We start from the raw sequence: 20,224 nt of genomic DNA on the forward strand, positions 1-20,224 counted from the left end.
AGATTACAGGTATAAGCCACTGTGCCCGGCCTTTTCTTCCTTTTAATGAATGAGGTCACTGAGGCTCTGCGGGGAGTTGTGCCCAGGATCACTAGCTGGAGAGCAGCAGATTAGGGACTGAATGGGGTTAGCCTATCTCCTCTTCCAGTGCTCCTTCTGGGCCCTGCTCCTTCCTGACCAGGTGCCCTCAGGGCTAGGGCTGCCGATTTGGCCTCTCACAGAAGGTGGGGCCCTGGTTTCCCTGTCGTCTGCATCAGCAACCCTGGGCCCCAGCTCTAACCACGGGTGTGGTGGTGGGAGGCGGAACTGCCTGTCCTGCCTCTGCGTGGCCACAAGGGGGCTCCAGGACCAGGTTTTTCCTTTTGCTGGCGCTGCAAGGGTTCCCAGCAATCCCAGCACCCTGAGCTTTTCTGGAAGTGCAGGTTATCCTTCTGAAGCTCCCACTGAAGGGTCTCTGCCAGGCTGGGAGGCCACCAGAAAGCGCGCAGCCTTTGCGCTTTATAATCCTATTCCAGAAGTACCTCCCTTCTCTCAGCTAGGAAGTCCTTCCAGTTGTCTACCCTCCATTTCTACTGCTACAGGCAGGGAGAAATGAGGCTGAGTGAGCCACTCTTCTTTCTTTGCATTACTACTCCCCTACCCAAGGCTTGAAGGGAAGTACTTGTTTTCGTCCCCATTCCCTGACCTTTAGAGCTCAGACTGGTCTCCTGTCACTGCTAAGGGCTGGATAGACAGCAGCAGGAAAGATGTAAGTTAGACATTAGGAAGGACTTCCTGACAGAGAAGGCCATGGGCTGCTGGGTTTGGGTATCTGAGGGAAGCTGAACAAAGGGAAGTTGGCTGTTCATCTGGGGTGAGGCTCTGGGAAAAGTCCTCTTAGCTCCACACCCCACAGCTATACATCCCTGGAGGTGGGTAGTGGGGCCTGGGTACAGTCATTTGCTACTGTGTCTCTCTGAACCTCAGGGAACCACAGATATTGCTGACTCCTTGGGCTTCTGGGATGGGGAGAAGATCTGCGTGGGGGCTTTCAAAGGGGTGGAAAGGAAAACACCTGAGCCACTCCCTCCCTTGGCTGGTGACCCAAGGCAGAGGAAAGGATGACATGATGGAACAGTTTTCCGCATCTACTTCAATGGGCTTTCAGAGTCCCTGTGAGGTCTTCAGATTCTTAGGTTATCATCAACCTACTGGGCAAAGACTGAGTCATGCGCGTGGGGTGATTCTTGCGGCAGGAGATGACGCTGCGCAGGATATGAAAGAGTCTGGTCCCCTCCATTTTCTGCACCTTGATTTTCCAAGTGGACATGAAATGTCATCTGCCTCTTTTTCCTGTCTGCCTTCAATGCTAAGGGGACCCTGGGGTCGAGGGAAGAGCAGGCCTTTGGAGTCAGACCCTACCTGATGGAGCCGCATGGCGGACCACTCTGTCTCAGTCCCTGCATCAGAAGGGGAGGGTGGAATAAGAACTCCTACTTCCCAGGGCTGTGGAGAGCTTCGGGAGACCACGGATGTAAAAGGGCCTAGTGCGGGGGCGGGGGGGGGCGCGGCACAGCACAGCAGGTGCTCCCTGCCCAGACTCCTGTGTTCCTGGAGAAGGGGAGATGTGTCCATTTCCTGGATCGGAACATGGTGGTGGGAATGATACTAAGCCGCAAGGCCAGGATCTCTGCTGGACGTGCTCCAGAGTCAAAAGTTTGGCCTCCTCCTCCCCTGGCTCCTCCTGTTTCCTCCCCTCCCTCTTCCCACAAAACCTTTCCCTGGCTCTTCTTTCTACCCTGCATCCACCTCTTTTCTTCCTTTTTTTATGATTCTCCCTTCCTTCTTTTCTCCCCTTTCCCCTTCAGTTCTATTTCCTATTTCCTCTGGCCTTATCTTGCTCTGGTTCGCCTTTACTCCTCCCTCGCCTCCCGCCCCTCCCTTCCTTCCTTCGCCTCCCTCCCTTCCTTCTTCCTCCCTCCCTCCCTTCCTTCCTTCCCTCCCTCCCTCCCTTCCTTCCTTCCCTCCCTCCCTCCCTCTTTACTAAGCATTAAGTTAGGTGAAAGAGATGATCAAGAGTACTAAGTAACGCACGTGCTGTATCCCTGATCATCTCCTGAGGCATTTTCTTCTCAGTCTTTCTTTCTCACCTCCCCGCTAGGCTGATGCTTCCGTTCTTCTGTGGGCCTGGGATGGGAAGGGAGGTGGTAATAAATTCTGGTTCAATTAAATGTGTGCCTGTATTTGTGTGTATCCTGGGGAGAGAGCTGCACAGCACATGGTGGTCCCTGCCCTTGAAGGTCCTGTGGCTAGAGAGGGAGGCTGCGCTAACAGCAGCAGTGTGACAAATGCTGCCTCAGATGTTTGAATACATTGCTGGGATCTGAAGAAGAACATCAGAAAAGATTTCACAGAGGAGGTAATAGTTGAGATGGGTTTTGAGGGATGAGCTGGAGTTTGCCAGGTTCAGGAGTTCGTAGAGATAAAGGCAGTCCTGTCAGAGGGATCACCACAGGCAAAGACATGTTGCTAAGAAAAGGCAAGGAGAATTTAGGGAACTGGCAGTAGGTCTGTATGGCTGAAGCCTAGGGAGCTCATGGGAGACTGAAATCCCAATCCAGAAGGGGAGCAACCATGCCCAATGGTTAGCTCACTAGCCATGCGAGAGTGGTCCAGAACAGGGCAGTGCTCCCTGCTAAATGAATGGCAAGGGGCGGTGGGAGCTGGGGGTGTTGAGGGGTGTGCCCTGGGCTCTCATCTCCTCCCTACTTGCTGGCTATTCTGCTCTGGGAAACCTGCATTAACTGATCCTGGGCCTTGGTTGCCTCATCTATAAAAAGAGGATAGTGAAGCCTTATCTCCTGAAGATGGGTTTCTTCGGGTGCCTTTCAGCATTGAGAGCCATAGGATTATGATTACTTGGAGTTTGTTTACCAGGGAAAGCTTCATGGAAGTGGAGGACTTGGTATCTGGCTTTAAAAGATGGCTAGGTCGGGCATGGTGGCTCACGCCTGTAATTCCAGAACTTTGGGAGGCCGAGGCAAGTGGATCGCGATGTCAGGAGTTCAAGATCAGCCTGGCCAAGATGGTGAAACCCTGTTTCTACTAAAAATACAAAAAAATTAGTGGAGCGTGGTAGTGGGTGTCTGTAATCCCAGCTATTTGGGAGGCTGAGACAGATAATTGCTTGAAACTGGGAGGTGGAGGTTGCAGTGAGCCAAGATCACACCATGCACTCAGCCTGGGTGACAAGAGTGGAACTTCGTCTCAAAAAAAAAAAAAAAAAAAAAAAAAGGCTAATATTGAGCGAAATCGAGAGGAGTGGGGAAGACTGGGGGGACCATGACAAAGGTTAGAGACAGGACAGTACAGGGCATGTCTGGAGGACGGTGTGTCCAGCTGGCTTTTGGGGTTGAGGCTGGCTCTAAGGTAGGAGACGACAGAAACACGCCTTGGGCTATCAGGAGGTATGTAAGAGTCAAGGCTCTGCTGCACAATCCCCTCCCCACCCCCAGGTCTCTTGGAACCAGACTGAACTGGGAGCCAGAAACATGAAAATGAGATGCAAACAGCAGGTGACTCACACCCCTGCACCCACTGCCTGAGGCCTGTTTTGTGTGGGTTTGAGCCACAGGACAGAGGGTCCTGTACTCTTTACCTTCCCTGCCCGGGCTCCTCTTGCCTTACTGGCTAAGCCTGCTAGATTTTGGGGACCCAGGCCTATCAGCTCTTTCCCTTCCCCAGGCCCAAGAGCTATTCCTTTCCCACCTCTCCCCTGATAGAGCCCTTGCCCCTCCCGTTCATCCCTGGTGGACTGGCTCAGTTCCTGTGGAAGCTTCCCAAAGCCTGCAGGAAGTGTCTGCATTTCTCTGACAAGGAGAGTGAAGAGCAGGTCAGAAAGATGACCTGAGACAGAGGGAGTGACTGGGATGGGGTCTCAGACAGGGGAGACCAGAAGGTAAGGGACAGTGTGTTGAGAGGCCCAAGAAAAACAGAGATTTCCAGGGAATTGGATAGATGCAAACTCAGTGAGCAAAAAGCGCCCCAGAGACCCTGAGAGACACATTCCAGCAGAGACCCTGAGTGACAGAGACAGACGGAGAGAGCCCTTCTCATGTGTCCAGCCTGGGACATGCTGTACCAGCGCCTCTGTCAGCTTTCTCTCGCCTGTCTGCCTGTCCCTGGCTGACGGTCCCTTTGTCTGTCTAGCTCTTCGTTTGTTTGTCTCTTTGTTTGCCTGTCTCCCTCCTGGTTCCCCCTTTCTTTCCCCTCTGCTGTCTTTATCTGTCGGTCCAGACTTCTCCGTCTGTCATTGCCCTCTGCCTGTCCACTCTCTATGGAGAGCACACTGTCCACTGGGGTCGAGGGGCCTGTGTCCTCGCCTCCTGATCTTGGACAGGTTCCTGCTTTTCCTTCTCCTGATTTTGGGTCTCAATTTCCTCCTTTCTAAGGTGGCCTTACCTTCTGCCTCCTGTCACGTTTATGAGCCTCAGGAGTGTGGAAGAGTGACTGTATTTATGGTTGCTCAGGCATCCTAACAAAGGGTTTAATGCCTTTGAGGAACAATATTGCTCTTCAACCTTCTAAGGACAAAGCAAGAAGACAATAATGGCTGCAGCATGGAGCACAGTGGTTAGACATTCAGAGGGACTTACTAAAAGGGCAGTGTGGAAAATATTAGAGTAGGCCTGCTAAGAGGTTAAACAACCCCTTTCATAATCTCCTGAGGAGGAGTCCCATGGCAGGAAGATACGCAACAAGACCTTCCTTAGTCTGTGTGGTCTGAGCAAAAGGCTTTTGATGTTATGAGGCAGCAGGGACTTGCAGGAGGAGGCTAGGGTACAACCCTTGCCATCAGTTCTCCTAGGCTTCCACCTGCACTGCCTCTCAGGTGGCTGGGGATTGGGCCCTGAGAGAAAAAGTGTGTGGAGGAAGCGCTATCTATCTCTGCACCTCCACCCTGTTTCCCTGTCACCTTCCCAAGCTGAGGACCACCCCGCCCTCGCCCCCCAACAATCCATGAGAGATGGCTGCTGGGGACGGAGTGATGTATGTAATGCAGATAAAATGTCAGCAATTCTAAATGGGTCCGGAGATGCAGCCGTGAGTGCGGGGGGAGGGAGAGAGGGCGGAGCAGGGGGGGAGAGAGGAAGGGAAAATGAGATGTGGTCCTTACCAGGGATGGCAGCAGGGACAGACACCCTCCTCTCCCCAGCAAAGGCCAGAGGAGGGGTGGGCCCAGGAGGCAGGAGCCCAAATGAGATTTTGAAGAGGGAGCTGGAGGGTGGGGGGTAGAGGGGAGGAGGAGGCGGGCGGGGGCAGTGGGGCCGGAGCTGCTGATGTATAGCGGTTTCATAACTTCCTCAGTATTAAAGGCAGGTTCATGGGGAGGGCAGCGCCATTAATCACCAGGCTGAATGGGGCTGGGATTTGCTGAGAGGCGCGCTTGCTGTCTGCTGCGCCTGCTCGGCTCAGGGTGGGAGGGGGCAGGCAGGGATATCCCTCCTGAACTAAGGGGTGAGACCCCAGGACGCTATTCTGGGTGTTGAGCAAGTGGGTCCTTGCCTGAAGAGGTGGGGAGCCAGGAGCTGGGGACCCTGGCAGGAAGAAAGAGAAGGATGAGGAGGGTTGTGGCAGGGGCTAGGAGAGGAGGGTCAGGGGCTGTGGGGAATGATGGGGGCAGAGGCTAAGAGTACTCTAGGGGAGGAAAACTGGGGAGGGAGGATTGTGCATTTGAACATGAAATTGATCACATGTAAATATAATGCAAATGACATGCAAATGAGCATAGGATTTCTCTGGGCTCACAGCTCAAGCATTCTCTTTCTTGGATTAAGCACTGGGGCCAATTTGCATTCCGTTCTGGGCCCAGTGCCTTGTTTCTTTATTATTCATATTTTCAGAGGGAGAACTCAAATCTCACTTGTTAAGGGAGTGGTGGGGCCAATGTGGGCTGGTCCTCTGGACTTCTTGGAAAAGGGTAAAACATCAGGAAAATCAACATGCTTGAGTGACAGTGAGTGACAGTGAGGGAGCTGAGTGGTAGGACTCCTGGGCTACATGCCTGAATTAATGGGGGTCAAAGAGGCAGAGACTCAACAGTAAGGTAGAAAGGTGGAGAGAACAGACATATCCCCACAGCTTATCTGATAGACTCAGAGCAGATAAGACAAGAATGCATCATATGTCTTGTGAAGTAGGCATTGTCATCCTCTCTTCCAGGTGAAGAACGAAATGATTAGCCCAAGGTTCACAGAGGTCATGAGCTTCCTAAGGTCACACTACTGGCAAGTGGCAGACTCCCAGCTCCAAATTTCCTTGAAAGTTCAGTGCTCTTTTCAACCTACCATAAGAGCATCCTTGAGCTGTGCACGGTGGCTCATGCCTGTAACTTCAGCACTTTGGGAAGCTGAGGTGGGAGGATCACTTGAGCTCAGGAGTTTGAGACCAGCCTGGGCAACAGAGTGAGACCCCCGTCTCTACAGAAAAATTTAAAAATTAGCAGGGTGTGGTGGTGCACATCTGTAGTCCCAGGTACTTGGGAGGTTGAGGTAGAAGGATTGCTTGTGTCTGGGAGGTGAAGGTTGCAGTGAGCTAAGATTGTGCCACTGCCCTCTAGCCTGGGCAACACAGTGAGATCTTGTCTCAAAAAAAAAAAAAAAAAAAAAAAAGGCTAGGCACGGTGGCTTTCGCCTATAATCCCAGCACTTTGGGAGGCCAAGGCAAGTGGATCACCTGAGGTCAGGAGTTCAAGACTAACTGGGCCAACATAGTGAAACCCTGTCTCTTCTAAAAATACAAAAATTTGGCCGGGCGCGGTGGCTCAAGCCTGTAATCCCAGCACTCTGGGAGGCCGAGACGGGTGGATCACGAGGTCAGGAGATCGAGACCATCCTGGCTAACACGATGAAACCCCGTCTCCACTAAAAGTACAAAAAACTAGCCGGTCGAGGTGGCGGGCACCTGTAGTCCCAGCTACTTGGGAGGCTGAGGCAGGAGAATGGCGTGAACCCGGGAGGCAGAGCTTGCAGTGAGCTGAGATCCGGCCACTGTACTCCAGCCTGGGCGACAGAGTGAGACTCCGTCTCAAAAAAAAAAAAAATACAAAAATTAGCTGGGCACGGTGGCAGGTGCCTGTAATTCCAGCTACTCAGGAGGCTGAGGCAGGAGAATCCCTTGAACCCAGGAAGCGGAGGTTGCAGTGAGCCAACATTGCGTCACTGCATTCCAGCCTGGGCAACAGAGCAAAACTCCGTCTCAAAAAAAAAAAAAAAAAAAAAAAAGAGTATGCCCCTCAAAGTGTTACTGTGAGGATTAAAGGAAACGATCCACATAAAGCACTCAGGGTGTTGTCTGGTATGGACAAAGCACTCAGTAACGGTTAGTTATTGTTGTTATCACCCTTATCACTATTCTGAAAGATGTGGAATGGAGGACAGAGACAGGGAGAGGGGTCACCAGAGAGATGAGAGGGGCAGTATGGGTGGGAAGGAAAGGACAGGTTCAAGAGGGCTGCAGGAGCAAGAGAAGGCAAATGACCGAGCCAGGGCCAGAGGCAAGAAAAGTGTCTTTTGGGAACATTGCAGGGGAAGGAGCAGGGCTCAGAAGAATCACCCTAGGTTCAAGTTCCTGCTCTGTGACTGGTTCCCTGGGAGTGCAGGGCAAGGCAGGGCTGGGCCTCCGTGTTGAGTAGGCTGGAAGCTAGGATTCTTGGGTCGTCCTCCCACTTAGTCCCACGGCCACTCTCTCAGACTCACCTTGACTTCTCTTCCTTGTTGCTTAATTTGGCTCAACCTGTGGGAAATGCTCCTCCCATTCTCCAAGTCTCACTTCCGTCCTTCCTGCTAAAGGACTTGGGGATAAGTCCCGTTCCCGTGGCTGTCTGTCTGTCTGATGTCTGTGTGGTCCCTCAGGATAATTGCTCTGGACAACTCTAACACCACTCAGATAGATTGTCCAGCCTCCTGGCCCCGACATCTCCCACCACTGCATCAAGCCAAATTACTCAGCCCCCCAAGCCCCGGGCTCTGGTGAAATCCGATTAGCGAGGAGAGAGCTGCACTGAGCTGACAGCTCCTCCAATAATTGCTTCCCAAGTAAGTGATGCAAATCAGCCCATCCAGCCTATTCCTGCTTCTCTTTTGGGGACCCAGGAGTCCAGGCCCCAGGAGATGGGGGACACCAGAGTTGAGGAGACCTAGATGCTGTCATCTGCCTCCAGTTAAGTGGGCATAATCCATAAAGCTAGGTTGTGGTGCCTTGGGGCTGAGGTGTGGGTATCAGGGTGGCGAGGCTAAGCCAGGGACCCCATTGTCTCTGCATTTCTGTCTTAACTGAGAGGGCATCACATTGTCACCTTATTTTCACCCCTTGGAGAATAATCCCATTTCCTTGTAAGATAGATGAAGGCAGAGATATAGAAGATACAGAGACAGCGAGGTGGCTGAACCTGTTGAGAAACAAATCAGGCAGGTGCAGTGGCTTGCACCTGTAATCCCAACATTTTGGGAGGCTGAGATGGGAGGATCACTTGAGCCCAGCAGTTCAAGACCAGCCTGAGCAACATAGCAAGATCCTGTCTCTAAAAAAAAAAAAAAAAATTAAAAATTAGCTGGGTGTGGTGGTACGCGCCTGTAGTCCCAGCTACTGGAGAGGCTGAGGCGGGAAGATTGCTTGAGCCGGGGAGGTCAAGAGTGCAGTGAGCCATGATCATGCCACTGCACTCCAGAGTGAAACCCTGTTTCCAAAAAAAAAGACACAAATGGATAAACTCACAGCCTAGCTCCTCTGGCTGTGGGCCCTGCAGATTGTTTTCTCCCCTTGTGAGTCCCCCTCCTCACTAGGCTGAGGAAAAGACATGGAGTGTTAAGTCCCCACAGATGGAATGGGGATGTTTAGGGAATCTGATCAAGTCTGGAGACTTTCGTGCGTGTGCCAAGGACATGTCCTTGGGATGCAGTGGCCCTTGCTTAACTCACACATCAAGGAGCCCTTTTCCCTTCCCCAAATCAAGGCACTTTAAAGGGCCTGTTAATGCTTCTTCCATAATGCATTTCCTTCCCACATCTTTATTTCAGGCTCTTTCTTGCTGTGACCTCCTTATCCCAACTCCTGCTGACCTTGGAGACCTAAAGAGTTACTTTCCTTGCAATCCTGAACTTCCAACTCCAAACCTAACCCTGCATGCAGGTCACTGTCTTCGTGGAAATCTACAGGGTGAGCTCCCCAGTCTTGTCCACTATGCTTGTGTGTCTGATAGGGCTTCATGGCCTGGATCTTGGCTACTCAGACTATCATCTGCCCGAGACCCTGGCAGCGCAACAGCAATAACTACCCTTTGTGGAGCCCAAATTCTGTAGTAAGCACTTTATGTAATTAAGTCATTTAATCATCACAAAAGAAGATAGAGATTACAATGATTATCCCATTTTACAACTGAGATAACTGAGGCACAGAGAAATTAAGTAGCATGCCTAAGGTCACCATGAGTAAGTGTCACAGCTTGGATTCAAATCCAGCAGTCTGATTCCAGAGCCCACAGTCCTGAGGCCTCTGCTATGCTGCCCTCACTCTCCTATGCTCTTGTGATGTTTGTTGGGCTAATTGAGACAGGGCCCAGTGTAGTGGAAGTGGGAAAGGTGGCTACACTGAAAGTTAAACACCAGATCCACCTTTGGGGCTCCCCAGGTCAGAGACAGTGAGTGGGAGTTGAGCAGGGTGACACTCCGTATCTAGGAAGGGGGAAACATGGCCTTCACCTTCTCCAATTCCCGACCTTTGTTTTCTGCAGTGGGAGGCCCTGCAGCTAGACAACCCTTCCCGGTTGAGAAGAGGGGAGGCAAGAGAAAGGCTGAAAGATCCGCCTAGAAGCCCAAGTGAGCAGAGTCGGAGCTAGGACCCGAAGAGGCCGATAGATGGCGCTCATGGCCCAACACAGCTCCAGCAGCCCTAGGAAACCAAAGGAAAACAAGTGAGCAGGTTAACCCCTTCCCTCCTGGGCTCAGGACAGAGTTGCTGGCTGGTGGGTATGCAAGGAGCCCTGCCCCAGGCCCGGTGACTCAACTCTCTAGGCTCTTACCCAGGCGATAATCTGGGTCATCTTCTGTTCCTGCCCAACAAGGCTCTACCCATAAATTATGGTCAGCAGCCTCCTGAAGACTTCCCAGAAGACATGAAGACTAATATATGGAAGACACTGGTTGGGAGAGCTGCACCCAAGCCCACGTTTCATCTCTTGGGCTCTATCTCTTGAAAGCCTCAGGGTCTCTGTTTCTAAGCACCCCTACTTCAGGAGAGCACCTCACCTCCATCTTTCCTGGGAGTGACTCACTGGGTGGGGAGGAATAGCACGCATGGACTACAGACAGAGAAGGCCCCAGGCCCCTCTGGCATTAGCTATAGGGACTCACTGTGGGCTGCCTAAGCCTCAGTTTCTCCATATATCTGGACTTCCTATCTCTGGGTTCCCTGGGGTGGATGGGCTTATAGGGAAAGAAACAGTTATTCAAGTCTTCTAGGAAGTTGAAATCAGGTAGGGAGGTGGAGGTCCTGGGGGATTTCTGCTTGCCTGTTACTCATTTCACTCATTACTGTTCTACCAGAAGCTGACTTTGAATGTGGAGAGGTTGCCAAGATGACAAATTAGAACAGAAGTGCTGGGCAAGCAAATGACAGAGGGGTCAGGGGTGGGCAGGAGGGTTGTCCAAGGGATGGTGGAGATCCTGGAATTTTTAAGCAACAAGATGACACCACAATGAGGTCCCCCCACCTTATTTTTGGTCAGAAACACAGAAATACATAGATACACAGAGATGGGGGAACTTTTTCTAGAAGCTCAGATCCTCTTATTCCAGTCATTCTAGGGTAAGAAGCAGAAACAGGGAGATGTTCACAGAGGGAGAGAGAGACACACAGATACAGAGAGAAAGCTACACAAGAGACTAGATATAGAGGCAAATTTACATAAGTAGAGAGGGGCAAATAACATAGGGGCAAATTAAGGCAGAGAGAGACATAGACAGGGAGAGGATCTGGTAAAAATTAAAGCTCAGAAAATTATGGGCTTCATGAGGTGGATGATTAATTCCATTTCCAAAGTCTTGCAAGGGTCAGGGTAGTTTCTCACCCTTGATGTCAGAAGGTCACTGCTCACAGCTCCCTGAAGCTCCTACTGCACCCATTAAGTTTTTGTTGATAGGAGATCAGACAAGTCCTGGGAAGGGGGTAGCATCCTTTTCTCTCACTTCTTCCTGTTCTGGGGTTTATAGTTCTCCTTCTCTACCACTCACAGGGAGACCTTGCTTCTGTGATTAGAGCCTTGGCTGTGCTAAGGTGTGTGGAGAGTGTGGGGTGGAAGGAATATAGAAGATAACTAACCTTAGGGGGTTCCCAGTCTAATGAAAGTTTTAGAGTCAGGACACAGAACCAGACCCAGATAGAGCATAAGAACAAAACTAGGAATAGGACAGATTTGGATACAGATATTGGGATGGGGAATGGGAGGGGAATGGGGTGGGGGGAATGGACTGCTGGGTGCAGCCATGGGATTAGGATTGATCACTCTTCCTAGAAAGTCCAAATACTTTGGACTTTCCTGGACAACGTATTTGAGGGAGAAGATTTGGAAGGAAGAGTGGTAGCTAACTTTATGTGTCTACTTGAGTGGGCTAAGGGACACCCAGATAGCCAGAAAAAATATTATTTCTGGATATGTCTGCGGAGTGTTTCTGGAAGAGATTCGCATTTGAATTGGTAGACTGAGTTAAGAAGATCACCCTCATTAATGTGGGTGGGAACCATTCAATCCCTTGGAGGCCCAGTAGAACAAAAGGGTGGAGGAAGGCAAATTCTCTTTCTTGGTGAGCTGGGACATCTATTTTACCTGCCTTTGGACATCATTGGAGTTCCTGGTTCTTCATCCTTCAGGCTCTGCGACTTAGCAGTGAGCCCCCTCCCCTGCTTTGGACTTTCCTGAATTATACCACCTGTTTTTCTGGTTCTTCAGTTTATAGACAGCAGAGCAGGAGACTGTGGGACTTCTTGGCTTCCACAATCCTGTGAGCCGATTCTTGGAATAAATCTCCTCATATAGATAGATATCCTGTTAGTTCTGTTTCTCTGGAAAACTCTTGACTAATACTGAGGTTATAGGGTTGGGCAGATAGCAAGGCAGAGAAAGAAGTCAAAATGGTGACACTCTGGAGATGGGTTTGGACAGTAATGGGGGATGCTCCTTGCTAAAGAGTTGTTAGGAGTTACCAGAAATGTCTTCGTGGATGTTCTATATACAGTAATGGCAGGCTGCAAAGGAGAGGTCTCTTATACCCAGGGTGGCAGGGGGCCTAGAAATGGTCTTTAGGTATTGTTAATACCTCAGGTGGATGAGGGATTGGGGATGATTGAAGCTTCCTGATTTGTAATCCCTTTGGGAAAAATGTGAATGAACTTTTGGAAGGGCGATGCCCTTTAGGGATAGAACTCAGGATTTCCTAGGTACTTACAGCCTCTGGCCTTTCGCTTCTCAAGACTTCCTGATTTAACTCTGATGGAAAGATTAAACTACAATTCCCAGCGATGTTTAGAGCTAATTTAGCGCGCCTTCCGGGATTGAGCATTTCCGGCGGAAGTGGCCGCGGGCACGCCAATCTCGTTCCCTAAACAATGTAGACTACGACTCCCACTGTCCTTAGCGCCGGGGGTTGGGTTTGCGGGGGAAAGGAACCGGAAACGGGATGGGGAGCTGGACCAGGTGAGGAAGTAGGAGGGTGGGAACGTCGGGTTGTGGGGGAAAGTTGAGGGCTCCGAGGGTCGTCGGGGCTGAGCCGAGAGGGTAGTCAGGATTTCTATGTTTTGGGGTCCGTCTCTCCGTATGGGGTTAGACTCAGTGCAGGGAGAGCCCAGCCTATGAAACCGCCTGGGAGGTCTGCAGGATCAAGGCTTTCCAGGGGCGCCCCCGGAGGTTTTGTATGGTGCCTTAGTAGTCGGCCCCTTCGGAACCAGATGAAATGGTCTTTTTGAATTTATGCTTTATTATTATTTATTTATTTTTCCGAGACGGAGTCTTGCTCTGTCTTCCAGGCTGGACTGCAATGGCGCGATCTCGGCTCACACTGCAACCTCCGGCTCCCGGGTTCAAGCGATTCTCCTGCCTCAGCCTCCTGAGTAGCTGGAATTACAGGCGCGCGCCACCATGCCCAGCTAATTTTTGTATTTTTAGTAGAGACGGGGTTTCACCATGTTGGTCAGGCTGGTCTCGAACTCTTGACCTCGTGATCCGCCCGCCTGCGCCTCCTAAAGTGCTGGGATTACAGGCGTGAGCCACCACGCCCAGCCTATGCTTTATTATTATTATTTAGTTTAAGGGTATTTCTTATTGTCCCTTGGACTCCACTCCAAGGGACAGGGGAGTGCATATGTGTCTTTGATTCCTTCCTCACTTCCCGGATTTGATGTCAGAGAAGTCTGACATCAGTCTGAAGTCTGGCCTTGGTGGTCAGCCTTATCGCGGGGTCCAACTCCACTGCCTTTGTGCTTAATGTAATATGACACTGTATTTTATAAAATATCTACATTTCTTAAGCCTCTGGCTCTTGGGGCGACTTTGGGTAGAACTTAAAAGTTCCTCCTTTGAATTCTTCTTCTTCTTTTTTTTTTTTGAGCCGGAGTCTTGCTCTCTCGTCCCGGCTGGAGTGCAGTGGCCGGATCTCAGCTCACTGCAAGCTCCGCCTCCCGGGTTTACACCATTCTCCTGCCTCAGCCTCCGGAGTAGCTGGGACTACAGGCGCCCGCCACCTTGCCCGGCTAGTTTTTTGTATTTTTTAGTAGAGACGGGGTTTCACAGTGTTAGCCAGGATGGCCTCGATCTCCTGACCTCGTGATCCGCCCGTCTCGGCCTCCCAAAGTGCTGGGATTACAGGCTTGAGCCACCGCGCCCGGCCTCTTTGAATTCTTCTAGTGTTTTGTTCTGGGTATTAAAGCTCACATCACACTGTATTACAGTTAGTTGTTTATCTGCCCTTTCAGCAGTTTATGAGCTTACGGAAAGGCTGGCTACATTTTACTTATTTTGGATTTCTTCCTCACCAAGAGACTGCTGTAGTGCCTGTCATGTAAGAGACTCATAAGTATTGAAAAAAAATAAATGAGTTAACAGGTGGTAGGTTGGATGAAATATGTAATTTTCATAGGGAAGATAATTAAATGAGTTGCTCAAGAGAACCTTCTTAGAGATGAAACAGGAGTAGAATTCAAATCAATTGCCTTCCAGCCTGTGGCTCTTGCTATGAGATCAGGCTTTGAAGTTATGGAACAATGAAAGTAGTGTCTTGTCACTCTTTTCCCCAGCCTTGCTGTTTCCAACACAAGTGTCTAAATGTCAAAGGTAGGCTCAAGACTTCTCTTGAGATTCTAGAGCTAGAGCAGCTGATCTGCTAATGTTGGTGTTGCATGGGGAGATGCAAAGCAAGGTCCTCTGAAACACTGGCGTTCTCCACAGCACCCTTCTCGGCTTTTGTATGAGCCCAGTTTGTCCTGGGTAGCCACCTGGACAACCGATCAGTTAAAAACTACTGAGATCAGTCAGGGAAGGACTTCTTAAGTTGGGCCTCTGATTTTTTTTTTTCTTTCCCACTTCCTCTAGGCTAGGGTGAGAAAATAGGTTTATCAAGCTGTTGTGTCAACCTTGAGTTCTCATCTTGGAGAAGAGGTCACAGATGACCCAGGCAGAAAGTTGAGAGGAAGGAATGACAATGGTTCTTGTCGCATGGGAGATGCAGATATGATGGCCACAGACCCAGAGCCTGGAAAACAAGCAGAGTGCAGAGTGGGCAGCTGAGCCTTGAGTGAACTCAGGATATAGAAGTGGAGAGGGATCCATCAGGAGTGCCTCCTTGGTAAAAAGTGTTGATTTTTATTTTTTAGAGATGGGGTCTCACTATGTCAGCCAGGCTGGTCTTGAACTCCCGGCCTCACTCAGTTCTGCCTTGGCCTCCCAAGGTGCTGGGATTACAGGCATGAGCCACTGTGCCTGGCACAGAAGGTGGTTTTAAACAAAAGTGAAAAAGAAGATGGACATTGCTGAGCAGGTGTTTGTTGAGTGCCTAATAAGGGCCAGGACCTCGGGCTTATGGAGGGAGATTGAACAGGGCCTGGCTCTTGATCTGCCCAAGTTTAGCTGGGGAGGCAAAAGGAATTCATTAAGACGATGGTAACCATGGTGATACACAGTGGTTCTCAGCCTTCACCAACCATCAGAATCACCCTGGGAAGCTTGTCTAAAATACAGATTCCCAGGCTGGGCACGGTAACTCACGTTTGCAATCCCAGCACTTTGGGAGGCCGAGGTGGGCAGATCACGAGGTCAGGAGTTCGAGACCAACCTGACCAACATGGTGAAACCCAGTCTCTACTTAAAATATGAAAATTAGCTGGGCGTGGTGGCGCGTGCCTGTAATCCCAGTACCCAGGGGGCTGAGGTGGGAGAATCACTTGAACCTGGGAGGCAGAGGCTGCAGTGAGCTGAGGTCACGCCACTGCACTCCAGCCTGGGCGACAGAGTGAGACTCTGTCTCAAAACAAAACAAAACACAGATTCCCAGGCCTCACACGGGACCTACTTGTGTTGGGGGTCGGGGTGAGACACTATGGCAAATACTGCACTGTTCTGAGGAGGGAAGACTTTATCAAAGGGATGGTTTGAGCTGCATTTTGAAGGATGGGAGTGATTTGGATATGTGGGCAGGTTGGGGAATCACAGTCCTAGTTGACTGGATGACTGTTGGATGATGTCCTGGTTGACTTCAGGAGTGTATTTGGTTGGATTGTAGAAATGGTATGTGCAAAAAGTTTTGGGAGTTGAGGTAGGAAAGGCATTTTGAAAATGTAAGTAGAATGGTCAGGTTGGAACACTGGGTTTGAATGGGAGTGGAGCAAAGGAATGGCCTTTGCAGTTTACAAAGCTTGCTGTCTCTTCTCCTTCCACTCCTGCCCCTCCCTTCTCCTTCCTCCCGCCTCCCTTCTCTCTTCCCTTTCTTCTTCCTCTCCCATTTCTTCCTTTTCTCCCTTCACCTAAACATAACATCTCATTCCATCCTTATGTCTGTTTGTTTTGAGACAGAGTCTCCCTCTGTAGCCCAGGCTGGAGTGCAGTGGCATGATCTCGGCTCACTGCAACCTCTGCCTCCCAGGTTTTGGTTCAAGCAATTCTCCTGCCTCAGCCTCCTGAGTAGCTGGAATTACAGGCGTGTGCCACCATGCCCAGCTAATTTTTGTATTTTTAGTAGAGACGCGGTTTCACCATGTTGGCCAGGTTGATCTTGAACTCCTGACCTCATGATCCGCCTGCCTCACCCTCCCAAAGTGCTAGGATTACAGGCGTGAGCTGCTGCACCTGGCAATTTTTTTTTTTTTTTTTTTTTTGAAACAGAGTCTTACTCTTTTGCCCAGGCTCGAGTGCAGTGGCGCCATCTCGGCTCACTGCAGCCTCCACCTTTCGCGTTCAAATGATTCTGCCTCAGCCTCCCGAGCAGCTGGGATTACAAGCGTGCATGACCAAGCCCGACTAATTTGTATTTTTAGTAGAGGTGGGGTTTCTCCATTTTGGTCAGGCTGGTCTCCAACTCCCGACCTCAGGTGATCCACCCACCTCGGCCTTCCAAAGTGCTGGGATTACAGGTGTGAACCACCTTGCCCAGCACGCCCAGCTAATTTTTGTATTTTTTAGTAGAGACGGGGTTTCTCCATGTTGGACAGGCCAGTTTTGAACTCTTGACCTAAGGTGATCCACCCGCCTTGGCCTCCCAAAGTGCTGGGATTACAGGCATGAGCCACTGTGCCTGGCCTTCCTTATGTCAACATTATTAAGTGGATATTATTATTCTTTGTATTTGAAGGTGGAAACCTGAAGCTCTGGCCATGGCTGCGTAGCTTGTAAGATTCTATGAGGAGTCTGTATTCATCCTACTAGGTATTCCTGAGTGTGGGAAAGAAGCCAGGCTGGGGTTAGGGGGTTGTAGAATTGGCAGGGTGGCTGATCAAACCATCTAAGGCAAGATGGTGTGGGTGGTTAAAGCATAGCCTTGAGCCAGAGAGATTGGGCTCATTCAAATCCCAGCTTTATTTCTTACTAACTGCAAGACCTTGGGCAAGTTGCTTAATCTTGCTAAGCTTCAGTGTCCTCACTTATAACAGGGGAGCAGTAATGCCCACCTCATGGGATTGTTGTGAGGATCAATGAGGTGTACCTGGCGCAGAGTAGTCACTCACCACCTGGAAGCTATTGTAATTAGCCTTCCCGGGTCTCTGGGCTATGGCTGTGCACTTGCATTTCATTCTTCACTACCGTGCTTTCCAGAACACAGTTCATTCTGGCTGGGCTTTTCTTTTTTAGGATGACATTAAAGGTGTTGAAAGGATGCCACCAGTAAATGTTTATTGAAAACCTACTATGTGCTCGGCGTAGCCCAGGAGCTAGTGACTCAGACCTATGCCTGATGGAAAGGAGATTTGGAGTGGGAGATGTTTGGTGGCTATGGCTTATCCTCACCAGGTGCCATGTGAAGAGGACAGATATTGGAAGTGGGGAGGGAATGGGCCCTTCATTACCGTGAATTGAGATGAGTTCAGTCCTACTTGGTGGTTGGTAGATGACTGACGTGGTCTCTTAGGGGTCCCTTCTGAGCCCAGGAAATGGTAATGGGGGCCCTGGCAACCATGGATCCCTCCTACTCTGTGGCTGAGGGATGATGGGGCCTCTGTCCATCTGTTTTCCCAGGTGACAGCGGCATGGCCATAGGCCCCAGGCTTTCCTGCTGGGGTCCATCCATGAGCCTGCAGGTGCCCTGATGGAGCCCCAGCCCTGCCCTGGAAGCTTGGCTGAGAGCTTCCTGGAGGAGGAGCTTCGGCTCAGTGCTGAGCTGAGCCAGCTGCAGTTTTCGGAGTCTGTGGGTGTCATCTACAATCCCTTGGAGTATGCATGGGAGCCACATCGCAACTACGTGACTCGCTACTGCCAGGGCCCCAAGGAAGTGCTCTTCCTGGGCATGAACCCTGGACCTTTCGGCATGGCCCAGACTGGGGTAAAGGGTTTGGCTTCCTCAGTGGGTGGGGTGGGGGGCTCTAGGTGGATGCTTGGCTGGGTGTGCTGTGAGAGAAAGGAGCATGTGCATGGCTGTAGACATGTGTAGGTCCCCTTGCCCCATTCTCTCTCAACACACATACTGGCTCCTGTGGTCTGAGGCCCTCTCCCAGCATCTCTTCCCATAATTAACCAAGCACATTAATGGTAGTTTCGTTTTCCCTGTGAGGTGGCCACTCATTATCTCTGAGAGCCCTTCCTTCCACCAGCCCCATCCTTCCTTTACTGGATCTCCCCTGTCCCTGGAGTGTGGTTGGGGTCAGAAGAGGGACTAGGACTGCTGGGTCCTCAGAAGAGACTGGTTGACAGGGGTGGGTATGTAAGAGATGCAGGGCGTTCTGGGGACCTGGGTTCTGTTTCCTAGCTAAGGCGAGGTTCAAAACGGAGCCTGGCTCCAGTGCCTGCCCGCTTTTCTTTCAGAGCTCGGGATGAGTGACTGCCCCTCAGTGGGGGTGCTTGGCAGTTGGGGGAGGGCAAGAGGCTTCAGGGCAGAAGGCTCAATCGCTTTTATTGACCCCAACTGGGTGATGAAAGGTGATCAATGATGATTGATGGAAATGACAGCCTGAGGCCTGGGGCTGGGAGGGCACCCAGAGAACAGTGGTCAGCCTGTCCTTGTGCCTCCTTTAACCCTGGCTGCCTTTCTGTCTCAGACCATCTGTCTGTCCCCAGTACTAACCATCAAATCCTGTGTAGGGCTAGATATCTCAGTGTAGTCCCTGTACTTGGTCCCAAAGGCTACTTGGGCTAGACGCAAACAGATTCTTCTGGGCCACAGTTCACAATGAAGAAATGGAAAAAGATGGACAGGTTCAAACCATAGGGCCAAGAATCTTTGTCTCAGGCCTTTGGGTGAAGGTGGGGGTGGGGGGTGCAGGCTGGATTCTCATGGAAGGTATAAAGAAGTCAGTTGGTCCAGAGCCTGGGCCTCAGGTCTCCAGTTTGAAGCCTTTCATGTCTCTCTCCTTCCTCACAGGTGCCCTTTGGGGAAGTAAGCATGGTCCGGGACTGGTTGGGCATTGGGGGGCCTGTGCTGACCCCTTCCCAAGAGCATCCTAAACGACCAGTGCTGGGACTGGAGTGTCCACAGTCAGAAGTGAGTGGTGCCCGATTCTGGGGCTTTTTCCGGAACCTCTGTGGACAGCCTGAGGTCTTCTTCCATCACTGTTTTGTCCACAATCTATGCCCTCTGCTTTTCCTGGCTCCCAGCGGGCGCAACCTCACCCCTGCTGAGCTGCCTGCCAAGCAGCGAGAACAGCTTCTTCGGATCTGTGATGCAGCCCTCTGCCGGCAGGTGCAGCTGCTGGGGGTGCGGCTGGTGGTGGGCGTTGGGCGACTGGCAGAGCAGCGGGCACGACGGGCTCTGGCAGGCTTGATGCCAGAGGTCCAGGTGGAAGGGCTCCTGCATCCCTCTCCCCGTAACCCACAGGCCAACAAGGGCTGGGAGGCAGTGGCCAAGGAAAGATTGAATGAGCTGGGGCTGATGCCACTGCTGTTGAAATGAGTGCCCCTGGGGCCTTGTATGGGACACATTCAAGACCTCGAAGTCACTCTTGGCCACACAGATGACAACACATCTCCTGGACTGGAGCAAAAGGTCCTTCTGTGCTCCCTGGTCGCTGGGAAATGTATTCTTTGATCTGTTGAACTGTCTTCCAACCTGCTGTGGCAGTTTTGACACTACTCCTGTTTGCCCTCCTGATTCCTGCTTTCTTTACCTTTGAACATTGCCCCTTTCAGGGGACCCCACTTTGTAGGGAATCCGCAGAAGGTGTGCTTTTGCACTTGCAGACTGCTCTACCTCAGTGTTTCCTCGGGACACCATTCAGCTGAGAGTGCCCTAGACAGTAACTTCCAAGGTCACATTTACTATTTCCATGGAAGCACCTTGCCAGGATACCTACCCATCCTTATAGAACAGCCACCTTCAGCTGACCCCTTTCCTCACAGGGACCAAGACAAAGCATGGGACATGAAATTAAGAGTGAACTTCTTATGGGAGGCTGCAGCTGAATTAGAGGAAAAATGCAGTGTGGCAGAGTGAAAGTCAGAAGACCTAGCTTTTCATCCCAGCTTTGAGACTTGGAACTTTTTTTTTTTTTTTTTTTTTTT

General features: G+C 51.0%; 1 protein-coding gene and 1 long non-coding RNA gene across 11 annotated transcripts in view; one reads left to right on the forward strand and one right to left on the reverse strand.

Annotated features, from left to right (window-relative positions):
* Window positions 1-9,350: 9,350 nt before the first annotated feature.
* LOC108514620 (uncharacterized) lies at window positions 9,351-12,567 on the reverse strand. Its single transcript, XR_001881264.1, has 4 exons — window positions 12,480-12,567; window positions 11,861-12,033; window positions 11,105-11,191; window positions 9,351-9,927 (listed from the first exon to the last, which is right to left on the reverse strand). It is a non-coding gene; the product is annotated as an uncharacterized LOC108514620 (long non-coding RNA).
* Window positions 12,568-12,656: 89 nt separating this feature from the next.
* The window catches only part of SMUG1 (single-strand-selective monofunctional uracil-DNA glycosylase 1), a 71,473-nt gene continuing 63,905 nt past the window's right edge, over window positions 12,657-20,224 (forward strand). For 4 of the 10 annotated variants that reach the window (XM_017851001.1, XM_017851008.1, XM_017851009.1 and 1 more), the window contains exons 1-4: window positions 12,657-12,727; window positions 14,618-14,870; window positions 17,750-18,053; window positions 19,089-19,208. In XM_017851001.1, coding sequence (XP_017706490.1) covers window positions 17,820-18,053; window positions 19,089-19,208 — 354 coding nt within the window. In that variant the 5' untranslated portion in view covers window positions 12,657-12,727; window positions 14,618-14,870; window positions 17,750-17,819. Of the gene's footprint in view, window positions 12,728-14,617; window positions 14,871-16,868; window positions 16,943-17,365; window positions 17,525-17,749; window positions 18,054-19,088; window positions 20,218-20,224 lie in introns of those variants that run through there. The other 6 variants (XM_017851004.1, XM_017851003.1, XM_017851007.1 and 3 more) reach the window with 6 other exon arrangements.

This window comes from Rhinopithecus bieti, unplaced genomic scaffold, assembly GCF_001698545.2.
Source record: "Rhinopithecus bieti isolate Rb0 unplaced genomic scaffold, ASM169854v2 scaffold_33474, whole genome shotgun sequence".
Taxonomy (NCBI): domain Eukaryota; kingdom Metazoa; phylum Chordata; class Mammalia; order Primates; family Cercopithecidae; genus Rhinopithecus; species Rhinopithecus bieti.